Genomic DNA, 12,399 nt, shown 5'->3' with positions numbered 1-12,399 from the left:
GACCAGAGATTCATCAGAGTCAACTAAAGCATTAGAATTGCAGCCACCGGTGACGCTACATTGTGACTAAGTGAGTCCGTGCAAAGACTGTTCTGAGGAAACCATAGGGACATCGTTCCAGACGAAATTAGGAGCCGCTGCTGCTTCTGAGGGAGACATCTAAGCAGATGACAATTCTGTCTGTCCGCCGGTTGCGAAACGTTTCACTACCTTAGACGAGGGGGCTCGAACTGACTGAAATACAGAAGTTTATTTTGGTGCTCGGAGTCTCCCATAGCAAGGATTCATGAACGCCACGAGGTGATATTCGGTTATTGGAAAACGCTGGCTGATCTGATGGATTACTGACATGACCTCAGAGCGGAAGAAACAAGCCAAGACCATTGGGGCTTAGAATGAAATCTCTGCGAACGATCCAGTCTACGCTACCTATAAAACTCACGGAAAGGCTGAACGACCCACCACTAGTTTCATCTACTTTGGGGACCATCACGTAGATCTTGTCCCCGAATTTTCACGAAGCTTATTTCTTAATTGAAGATTCGGTTATGTCTAATGGAAGGCTCACAACGGGTACCATTTAATGAGTCAGTTAATTTTTTGTTTACGGAGGGGGATAGGTAAGGATACAGCATTCCTCCCATCTCACCATCCAAGACGACCGTACGATGGAGCACGGGAACACCAGCGATACATTGTTACTTTCTGAAATGCGCGTCCTGAGTGATGACAGTTACGTGGCTGTTCCCGAAGTAGAAAGGAGGACAAACGCACCAGATTTTACATCGAATCCAGAGCGAGGAAATCGATAAAAAAAACAGATGGCCTTAATAGCATTTCATTAGGCCCACGATAGCTTAGACGCCCTTCGGTGGAAGGACAATACCCTTTTGAGAGAGAGTTAGCTTTGCTTGCGGATTCGGTTCTGTTTAAATGGGGTGAGAAAAAAACACGCAATGGTTCACAAAGTATTAATTAATCGCAACTGGGTACATTAGTAAACCTATCCGATTATCCAACCGCGGAAAGTCGATTGTTGAACAGTGTTTCCATTCACGTGAATGAGACCTTCGAATGGTGAAGTTTGATTGATGTGAAACACATGGCGGAATGCGATTTGCCAGAGATGACGGAAAATATCATATTTTGCTTAGATTGGCTGCTGTTTTGCAACCTGCGACCAGCGGACCGAGTCGAAATTCAGCAAGTGATATGAAGCCTCCCATACTGGGTAAGTCGGATATTCAATCCATCGATCAAAAAGTGAAGCGATGAACTGGCTCAAAATCAAAGCCTAGTCACCCATTGGACGGTTGCTATTTGCAAATTTTCTATTGGATTACGTTAAGTCGGGTGTCATGCAGCTGGGGCACGTCATTGATATTCGTGCGATTTACAGTCAGCGAATATTTACTTTTACAAAAGAAAGTTATTGTTGAAGCCGCACAACGTTTTGATTGTTTCAGTGTTGTCCACAAGGCTGTTGAACTAATGTTATCTGAAGCAACCGAACAACCAGTAAGGATTGCTGACGATCGCTTTTTGGCTACTAAGAAGATGCGGCAGCAAGAAGATAGATTCACTGCCTTAGAACGTCAGTTGAATGAAGGAAGGTTTGTGGAAGGATAGACAACCGATTCGGCATTCACCAACAATCCATAAGTAAACCAATTTAACGATTCAGGACTCCGTTCAGATCCCACTTTGAACTACCTATCTTTCGGACATTACACGAGACGCTTCGTTCTCTTGACAAACTGACTACACACCTAGGAAACACGCGTTCCATCTAACGAATTGACCACCAAGTGGTCTGCTTCAACCTTCACGACGTAATACGCCAGTTACGCTGACCTCTTTCCATAAGCGTGTGATCCGAATAATTTTAGAAGTAACCAATCGAGATTCCAACATATCACAACACATCGAAAATGATACCGTCGGTGATCGAGGATCCCTTTTTATCCCTCCACCAGTTAATTGATGCTACGGCATATGGGAGTGCGTGATCTATTGGGCGCACGGGCAGGCCTTATGAGTCTCATCGGCACGCAACAATGTTAAAAAAATTGCAAAATGGCAAAATACACTCATTTGTATGTCGAATCGGCTTCACGAGAGACTCAACTGGAACGCAGCTGAATCTCTCGTTTCTGATGGTCTTAGGCAACTGGAAAAAAGATATTTATGCTGGTCATCCACGAACGCGCCGTACCGATAAACTCGGGACGGTCGAAACTGCATGAAAAACCAGTGGATAGGAACTCGCTTCGACAAAATGGATCCACGTTCCCAAAAAATAACGGCGACCGAAGCTTTGGTTTTACTAACCAGTTGTTTCCATTTCCAGCACTGCTTATTGTACTGAAATCAACAAGCTCAAACGGACGTCTTTGAGCTAAGAACATGCATGGCTCAGAGTAACAACTAAGGGACATTCCACTGTTCTTAAAAGCGAGACCGTTATCTCAGGATGGATAGTGAGACAGATCAGCCATCGTTGGTCACGAATAATCCGGACGTAGCACAGGTACGGGTCAGACATGCCCCCATCGAGACTATCCTTATACCCGTTCAGCGGTTTGCTCTACTACTCTGTGCTCTAAGATTCAGTACCGAACCATGAACGTCAAGGAGTAATGTAGATAAAAACAAGTGCCTAGTGAGACGACGCGTGGTGTAAAGTAGAGCGATTACCGAAGGTCGAGGAACTCTGTATGAATCCACGCAAAGGACTTGAGAAACAGAGTGAAATGTATTTGAGTTCTACGGAAACAATCAAATCTAAATTAACAGCTATTAACTGAGAGTGAGAAAGCAACGGAAGACAGGGGTCGTTCGGTAGACTCACCTTGGGCATCTGCATATGGTTCTGACCGATTTCCTATAACGGAAACGGAAAAACATGTACGCAAATCACTGATGTAGGTGCGCGCTCAAAACCCACTCTGTTATAACGTAAGTGCAACGAGCAATGTAACAAATTGAATAGGCAAATGCTCCCATGAAAATCAGCCGAATGATGAAAAGTATTACTAAGGAAGACTTTATCCCTCTAATAACCCATGCAGTGTCAACGTGGAGGGAGAACCTCCAGAATGGACATATGTAGGAATTGCCGTTGGAATTCTCGATCAGAATTGTCTATTGAGCCACTGGACATCGAAACGAACCTACAATGTTAACTGTGACACCTGTCATCTGAATAAAATTATGTAACCAAAATCGCGACGGACGGATCCCCAAACCTAAGAAACAGCGTATCCTAGAAACTGTTCGTTGAACAGGCTCACAAAGAAAGAAAACCCATGTGCTCCGAGAAGGAGGGCTCAAGCTACCTCTTAGCGTCCTTCACTGTTTTTAATGTGAAGAGACTGCACCTTATCATCTAGTGGAAGTTTGTGTGCCTCGAGCTATACTATGGAGGATCCACTTTGACACCCGAAAAGTTTGTTAGACCAGATTAATCACTGGATAGAGGTCTGACGAACAGTATCCTGGTGTTCCATGTTGGGGGTCAGAACAGGCACGGCGACTAGCTTCTCGAAAAAAGTTGAACTTACGTATTAGTATGCGTGCACCCACCCGCAACCTTGTGGTCAGACGTCTGGGGCAGACGCTTTGGTTGAGGACCGTGATTGTACCAAGCGTGGGCGCTCTGACAGTATATCATCCACAAAGGTGTTAGTAACAAGGCTCCTGGCGCCAATGATTATTCGTCGTTTTACAGTGGCACACGGATCCTTAACCAATGAGCATCGAGCGGGATTTTGACCAGGTAGAGGCTGTGTCGACCATATCTTCACACTCCATCAGGTGTTAGAGCAACGCCATATGTATTGACGACTAACAGTGTTGGTGTTCCTTGACTGATTATGTCGATCGGTTAGTTTTTAACTAAGGAAGCTAAACATGGAATCTCCCACAACTGCACGAAATGGCACCTAATTGATGTCCGCGGCGTTCGTGCCATCAAATTCTTTCTAGATTGTTTGCGTGCTTGGAGATACAGGCAGCTTGAAATGCTCGAGGTAGGCTCGTACAAAGTCACTTTGGAGCGTTAAATAGAAATAATCTTTGAGGCGTCATTTTCAACACTGGTGCTGCCGTCTCGGATGATGACGATTCTTTGTAGAGCAAAGCAAGCTAGTGAAAGTTTGTTCCGGCCAGGTGTTAGACAACGCCATATGTATTGACGACTAACAGTGTTGGTGTTCCTTGACTGATTATGTCGATCGGTTAGTTTTTAACTAAGGAAGCTAAACATGGAATCTCCCACAACTGCACGAAATGGCACCTAATTGATGTCCGCGGCGTTCGTGCTATCAAATTCTTTCTAGATTGTTTGCGTGCTTGGAGATACAGGCAGCTTGAAATGCTCGAGGTAGGCTCGTACAAAGTCACTTTGGAGCGTTAAATAGAAATAATCTTTGAGGCGTCATTTTCAACACTGGTGCTACCGTCTCGGATGATGACGATTCTTTGTAGAGCAAAGCAAGCTAGTGAAAGTTTGTTCCGGCCCTCTCCGTATGTCTTAAGATGGATGTGGGGCTCAGGTCACGTCTACAGTGTTAGCCCAAGTCAATCTGGCCTCAATGGCTCCACTGAATCCTGCCATCAAATGCTTACAGCCACACTGTGTATAAACGTATGCACTCGGTGGTAACAAAAGCGAATCGGAAAACCATTCCCATCAGTTGCCCAGCTCCAACCATCCGTCAAAACCGGGACTGGGTGTCAATACACGCTTTAGGTAGATCAGTGATGATATTGCACTGCTCTTTATACACTGCTTGTGAGGGAGGACTGTAAAATTCCTCCCGTACTACTAAATTAAATGCTACAAAAATGGTTGCCAAGGCAGGAAATGTTAAGGGAGCCAATGTTGCCGGAAGTTTTATCTACCCCCAGTGAGATCCATGGACAAATTCACTGATAAGAAGAACTAAGATATCCGGGCTGTTCTCAACATCGTTCTGTTCGCGCTCCAGGTGAGCAGAAGATAGATTATCTGAGGAAAGTGTGTGAGATGGCTTAGCGATCAAATACGTGTATGGTTGATTCAATCAAATCGTACTGTCGGTTGACAAAAGAACGATGTTGGCAAAGGAACTATCTATCTGAGAAACCTGACAGCGGATGGGTTGTGATGTCTCACCAACGAAACGTTGTCGTGTTATCAACAAAGTGAATATGATATTGGTCTACGAAAACAAATAAAGTAGTTCCACAACGTACCGGCTCAATTAATTCATTCGAGCTAGGTGTGATACATAACGAACAGTTGTATCTTGTACCTGGAATAGTGGCACAACTTGACATTAGAAAGTGGCAATGGTTAGGTAAACAGGTTCTCATTTTGGAAACAAGTGACTGGAGTCGGTGGATTGAGGTCTCGCTCGTTCTGATGTTCGCTAACTAGAATCAGAAACCGTTGATCATGCAATCGACCATTCTGACACTGTGATCCTAAAAGAGTGGTAATGCCAGTCTGGTGAGAAATCACTGAATCAAATACCAATAGGTGGCTGCGGTTTTCATGTCTGGATCTCGTGCCAACCAATTTGTAACTCGACTTTGCTTGCATCGCTGTTGCATATACAAATGCATGAAAATGAGCAGATACCGGTGACATGACCCAGCGTCAAAACACAAGGTTCAGTGGCCATTCATGATGTGGGCTAATTTTGCCGCAGAGTGACTCACACGTACTTTTTTAACAGTTACATCACGTTTGAGTAATATGCTGTAAGATGGTATTGAAATGCTCCCCCAGGTGCATCCAGTAGATCTCAACGTATGTCTTTGCGCACCACGACCGACCACTGGATAGCGCATGCTGCACATTACACAGCGATAAACATTGACGTGTTTTTACCATCCAAAATTTTAAGGTTTCATCCTGGCTGGAAAACCTCTGTAGGCTGTATTTTACCAAAACTTTAACGAATTTCGAATTGTTATTTTATGTGCGAAACAATACGTCGGAAAAACTTTGGGACCAAGAATCATATTAGCATGCCCGGAATCTATTAAACTCAATTTATCCTAAAATCACTGATATTACCGTACGTTCGATGGGAAACTACTGTGTGCAGCTGAACTTAAATCAACCTAAATCAACTACGCAATATAAATACTTCGTCCGCATTATAAAGTGCTTGCTGCAACATAAAATCAGGGCAGACGATTTTGTATATACTGTCAGCGTTAGCTGACCTGACGTAACAACGAAATATCCAATGTTAGTTAGATAACGAGAATTTCTCGTTACCTAGAGCGAGATCCCGAATGGCTCGTAAAACTTTTTTGTTTGGGAGTTGGGTCCAGTGGGTTAAAACGCACGAGCATTCACCGAAGAATTGAAAACTGTATGAAACACGGAAAACCAGTATGTGCACATAATGAGGTTTTTCACTGGTGTTTGCCATACACGATACAACAAGGTCTCATCAGGTGGCCTTTTGCCACGTGAATAAATCTTAATTTAGCAGTGACCTAAATAGTAATCTGTTTGGGCGTATATTTCTGTAGATGCGGATATACCAAATTCCAGAAGGCGCACAATTCCAATGGGCCCAGCAAAAGCTGGTCATTTTGTACAAAATCCAGACAGCTTAGTGGTTTGAAAGGAACTACCTTGAAAAGGTGAGTAAAGTTCACGGAAGACACGAAACAGTAGGAGACCAAAGAATTCGCTTAAGCTGATGAAGTGATCATCTGGCTGTGCCCAACGTCTATGCAGTTAGTAACGCCAACCAGGCGACCTAGAGACCACAATAAACCAAACAAGAGTATGCACATCACACAAAAGAGAAGCACACATTCATTAAGAAACTGAAACACGTAGGTGGCAAGCGCAAACCAGACGTAGCACCATAGTTTTCGGTCAGTGGTTAGGTATGCATGCATTCAGTGCGCGGCTGTCCAGCAGTTCGCTGATCAATATGTATGCAGAGGGAATCTTCGCGAATGAGTGCACTAGGATAATGTCTTTTCAGAAGACACGTGATAATGCCTAGGTCAAAAATATTTTGAAGTCATTTGAAATGTGGCTGCCTCATGTATGACATGGTAGCCTGTTGGTTGGTTTCGGTTTCCATATAATGAAACTTTCTGTTTGACATTTATCTACGTCGGAAGTTTTCCAAGAAATCTTTGTCTACGACCATCAAGACTTCCTCGGGGACGACTCATCCTGTGAACTAAAGATGTCGCACAACTTAGAATGCACACTTCCAAAAACTGCCGAATTTCCGTTATCTTAGCCTTCATAATTGGATTCAGGTTTCATGCTTTGACAACGCCGATCAAACCAAACGCCGCAGCCGAACTTCACTATGAGTTACATCACGCTTCGGTGTCATTACGCAGAGTTAGGGAATACGACATCCGTACGGACGCTGAGGATGTATTGATAGAATAGAACGAGCAGGTCAGACGGCCCATAGGTACGAGTAACCTTCACTTATTAATGAAACTGGTGTATGCGGAATGCAGCAGAGTACTGCAGTATACGACAGAACACTCAGGTACTCGATGCCACTAGACGAAACAATGCTCAGGACGCCTGCACAAATAAGGCAGAATGGCGAGTTGGTTGTAACCTTTTTTGCCAGGTGAGATGACTGTACGTCCGGAAATGGAGCAGGGTGACCTTGATAGAATATACTCACGCTCGCTTCACGAATATGCTGTTGTATTGGTGCTACAAGTATTGAGAACTCTTCGAAAGAAACTGTCAAAATGAATTTACAATAAATCACCAGAAAAAAATCACCAGATAGTCTTATGTATACGATTACGTTCTTGCTTTGAGATGACCGGTTTTGGTCCTCAAGCACACAAATTAATAGCCGCGCTTTAATACATCCAAACATCACAAACACTGGTCCAACATGTGAGGCAGTCTTTTAGATACGCATACACCTGGTTAGAATTTAGGACTTTCCTACACCCTATTTTAATGGCCCATGAAACCCCACCGACCTGTCGAAATTTAGTAGGCTGAGTGAGTGCAAACAGCTCAAGGGTAACTTCATAAACAGTGGACAAGAATGCGTGAATTACTAGGAACGCTTTCCAGTTGCAAGTTGTGGAACGGCGACTTTCCAAAAGACTTATATGTCCAGCGCTGTCGCAATGGGAACACCTGTCAGCATGTGGAGACTCAGAGTGTAGCACCTAATCAATTACAACCAGAGGACCATTCCGTTGAAACTGGTCAGGTAGTTATGAGAAATAAACGATAAGAAACGAATCTGACAAGCAGTTACTTGAAAATCTTTGAAAGAACAGTTAAAAGAAGCTGGAAACTGAATCAAGATCAGGGGAAGTCACTGACCCAACACCACCCATAACAATGTTTTTCACAAGCCGGTCGGCGCAAATAAGGGCATTAAACTCTTACGAACATTTGATTTGTTACGCGGGCAATCCTTGAGATTTTTCACGAGGGGGTGAGTCAGATCATACCACCGACAGTGTGAACATCGGCCGGACGGCGGGCAGGCGAACAGCATTGGTGCAGCGAGGAAAATCTCACCGATGTGTGTCTATCTAATGGCCCATTCCGGGTACATGTGAACCCACTGCATAAACAAGGAAATGGCGATGTACAGTGGATTAAGGCCAATGACGGAAGACAACGCCTGATTCGTCCTTGAAATTAAGTCACTCCACTACTGTCTAGCTGTTGGACAGAGCGGTCTCCTAGTGCGTGGGCGAGCGACCAACCGACGACGCAAGCAAGTGAATGATCGAGCTGCATCAGCTGATGTGAGTACAGATGTACCTAGACTGCTGAGTGCGCAGCCAATGCATGCAAAAGATTCACATGTGCGCACAGTGCCACAGTCAAAATAAGAAACAGCACAAATCCACTCGCGACAGTGAACTGCTCAAACTTAGATCAATTTTAACAGTTTGCACAACTCAAAGTAAGAGCATCAGACACGACTTCACGAATGTTTTGATTTACAGATAAAAAATATTTGAGGGAAATGCATAGAGAACACGTCGGTCTGAAGTTTACACTGTCAGATGAAACAATAACCATACCACACATGTTGGTGTTCACTGCTTGATTTGGCAGGCAAATCACAAGATAAAGATATTCCTATCAGGACATTAGGATTCCTCGTGTGTACCATATGACTAAATGCAAGAATCCACAAAAGGCAAACGAACAGGTGCGGAAATTGACCGCACAAAAATCACACAGGAATGAATCCATTTGTTGACCAAGTTTCCCCTTTAACGATTGGAACATCTTGCTTGCTGTTCGTGTGCCGACAATGCCACCTGGAGGAATTCAGACTGCCAAAATGTGTACCCATACCCTAAATGCCAGTAGTTGCATGGCAATTAAAGCGTCGCTAAGGTTTTTCACTCACTAAATAGTGTCTCATCCTCCTCTGTGAATGAGAACAAAGAACCAAACCTGTTCAGTATGCTTAAAGACGATTGATGAACGGCCTCAGTATCCACAAGGCACCCCCTGCGGTCAGACTAAAAAATTGCAAATACAGACTAATCAGTCCACATTGTGTGCACTCCCCCCTAAATAGGGAAACCCGTGAGGCGATCTTTATTGGGACTGATAGCCTGGCACGCAAGGTTCAGGGCTGATTATGTGAACATGGCGGCAAATACCGTCAATGTTGGTTATGAGGGCATCAATTACACGGATACCACCGGAATCATGCCCTTGTTATTCATCCGCCCACATTTTGTGACCGTCTGTCTTCTGATGACTTCTTAGCCATCGAAACACCACGGGTTTCAATGTTGCAATGGGGTGGGATTCTCAGATGGAAATGTTTTGAGTATTCACATCCCAGCAAACCACTAAACCATTTGCCAGTACAGCATATCAGCTCCTCTCGAATACTAGATAATCGTTCAGCTGTGGCACCTTTTAAGTGCCCAGCTGCCATGCCATCTGAAGGAAGCACGAAGGCTGGGATACCACCAGGTTGCCCAGGCCTAGACAGTAGAATTCGAGAGGCGGAGGTCAGCCTCTCCAATACCGAATCACAATATTTACAGAAAACAACAAAAATGATGCCAGTTTGATACCAAGCATGAGAGACCAGGTTTGAGACTTCTCGTTAGCATGTCGGAACCGTACCGATCATTTGGTTGAACTAATCTACATGCAATATTCCATAATAGGCAGTAACCCCCATGAAGCAACCGTTTCAGTGAACTTCAGCGATGAAATCACTTCAACAAGAAAATGGAAGCCAAGAACCCCCCCCCCTATACGGCGGCACCTGCTGAGCATATTGCCAGCCAGGTTATACTAGAAGAAATCGTAATGAATTACAGAAATAACCACTTTCATGAAAGATGTTCCGCCTCTAAAAGTTTACATGAAATCGATTTGAACGCGATGCACAATGGAAGTCAAAGAGGCATATTAGGTGACTTACGGACAATGGCGATTCCACCGGTGAATAAGGACGATAGGGATTAAAGGCTGACTTCCTGAACCAAAACTGGCATTTCCCGATAATCTCCTAACTTGCAACGTATTCTGGGATGAGGTGCCCATTGAGGTATGGACAAAGGCGAAAATGACGATGGGCTCGAGAGGGCTCAGTGGTTAACGGACCAACCAACTGACCAGGAGGTTCATGGTTCGAACCCAACTAACGAACAGAAGCGTGGGTACATGCGGAAGACATGCTGTGGACGAGCCCCTGATCACTGCGCACGCGTTGAGGTTCAAATGCGCTGGATTTGCAACAAGCTATGGCTAGCCAATGTTGGTATTGTTCTAAATGCCGTTCAATTGAGGGGCGATACTAACAGTGAGGTCAGTCGAAGTGAGATAGTCGACCCTATATCTGGAGAATTCACTGTAAGCCAGTAAACCTACGGTGAACGATAGAGATTTCGCCCGGTAAGTGATGCCAGTTTATTCCGAAAAGCTAAGAAGCACTGCATACCCTTTTAGCCTTAGTGAAAATCATCAGTAGCCTGTACCTCGTTACCAATATGGTTGAAACAGTTGTACGGTGCTTCTCGGCTTTTCGGTATGGTTTGGCTTCACTTACAGGATGAAATCTCGGTTGCAATTATCAGTCCTCCGCATACTATCATCATCAAAGTTCCCCAAGAAACAGGATCCTTGATCGAGACACGTTCGTCTCCAAAAGACTCGAATAACGGGGAAGAACCGTATATAGAACCAATACCGAATCAGTACATTCAGAAAGCCACTCAGATGAACAATAAGACGAAACACATACAAGCATAAGATGAATTATGAGACTTTTTCAAATGTTTAGACATACGATGTTTCTTTCTTCATCAAGGGAACAGAACAAGATATACGTTGATCTAGATCAGTCCTCCTCAAAACTATACTTTGCTATCTCATTGATAGGTACCGAAGTTCAACCTTCCACCAAAAGGTCAACAGTGCGATGAGTTACCACGCAGCAGTTACACTCTTAATCAGCACTAGGTCTTTGGCAGTAGCGAACACCTTGAGGGTCATCTAGCTTACATCGGACGTCCTCGTAGATCTGTCTTGAGCGACGGTCAGGCAACACCATTCTTTTTATGTGCGTCACGTGCGAATATACTGGTGCACTAGTAGTTGAAAATTCACGAAGGAAGCTACACTGGTAAGGCACGAAATTTGTCTATTGTCTACCTCACAGCTGCGTCACAAACTTCAGGACTGCCATCACATGGAGCTTGAGGCTCATCAAAAAAAAGTCAAGCCAAAACTGTGAGCAGCGCTAACAGCATCCATTCAAGATATTAACAATTAAGGTGACGGCTAGCAGGTAGTTCGCTCACCACGCCAGAAAACATGCGTCATCGACAGGTGGATCAGCAGACCGCAACCTAACCATATTTATGGACAACGAGTTTCCTCGTACTACAACAGGTTTCAGCATGTTGATATTCACTGCTTAACCGTCTAATGACGTTGCCATCTATGACTACACTGTGTAAATTCACAACATCAAAGCTTTTCAACACCGCTTTGTACCATCACCGACAGCATGAAATCAGTGTTCAACACCGATACTTCACTGCCGTACAACCATGATTTATTTGAAAACCTTATTGTAAAGAAAAGAGTAAGGGTGCACAGGGAAGGGACTTAGTGCCAGCTTAACACAATCATTCAGAGGTGCCTACACTTCCAGACACTCACTCAGGCGATCTGGATTGAGACCGACGACAAGAACGCCACTGACATCGGTTGGCAGCCATATCTTGTAGTGTCTCCAACCAGGCACAGTGAGGATCACGCGGTCCCCATCCTGGAAGGCGAGTAGCACCGACAGCACCCAAGCGTTTCGTCATCTCCTTCATACTCCTCTGCCAGGTCATGGGTTGGCCACCTCTCTGTTTACGCCACTCCGAATCGGG

The 12,399-nt window shown here is 44.5% G+C and overlaps 1 protein-coding gene across 1 annotated transcript in view; it reads right to left on the bottom strand.

Moving 5' to 3' along the window:
* The window catches only part of T265_14738 (hypothetical protein), a gene marked incomplete at both ends in the record, with an annotated part of 65,763 nt that overhangs the window by 25,314 nt on the left and 28,050 nt on the right, over positions 1-12,399 (bottom strand). Inside the window, 2 exons of the mRNA XM_009175030.1 lie at positions 2,852-2,884; positions 12,182-12,290. Of these exons, the coding sequence (XP_009173294.1) occupies positions 2,852-2,884; positions 12,182-12,290 (142 nt within the window). The remainder of the gene's footprint in view (positions 1-2,851; positions 2,885-12,181; positions 12,291-12,399) is intronic.

The sequence above is a fragment of the Opisthorchis viverrini genome, assembly GCF_000715545.1.
Source record: "Opisthorchis viverrini unplaced genomic scaffold opera_v5_253, whole genome shotgun sequence".
Taxonomy (NCBI): Eukaryota; Metazoa; Platyhelminthes; class Trematoda; order Opisthorchiida; family Opisthorchiidae; genus Opisthorchis; species Opisthorchis viverrini.
This window is presented reverse-complemented; position numbering and strand designations above follow the sequence as displayed.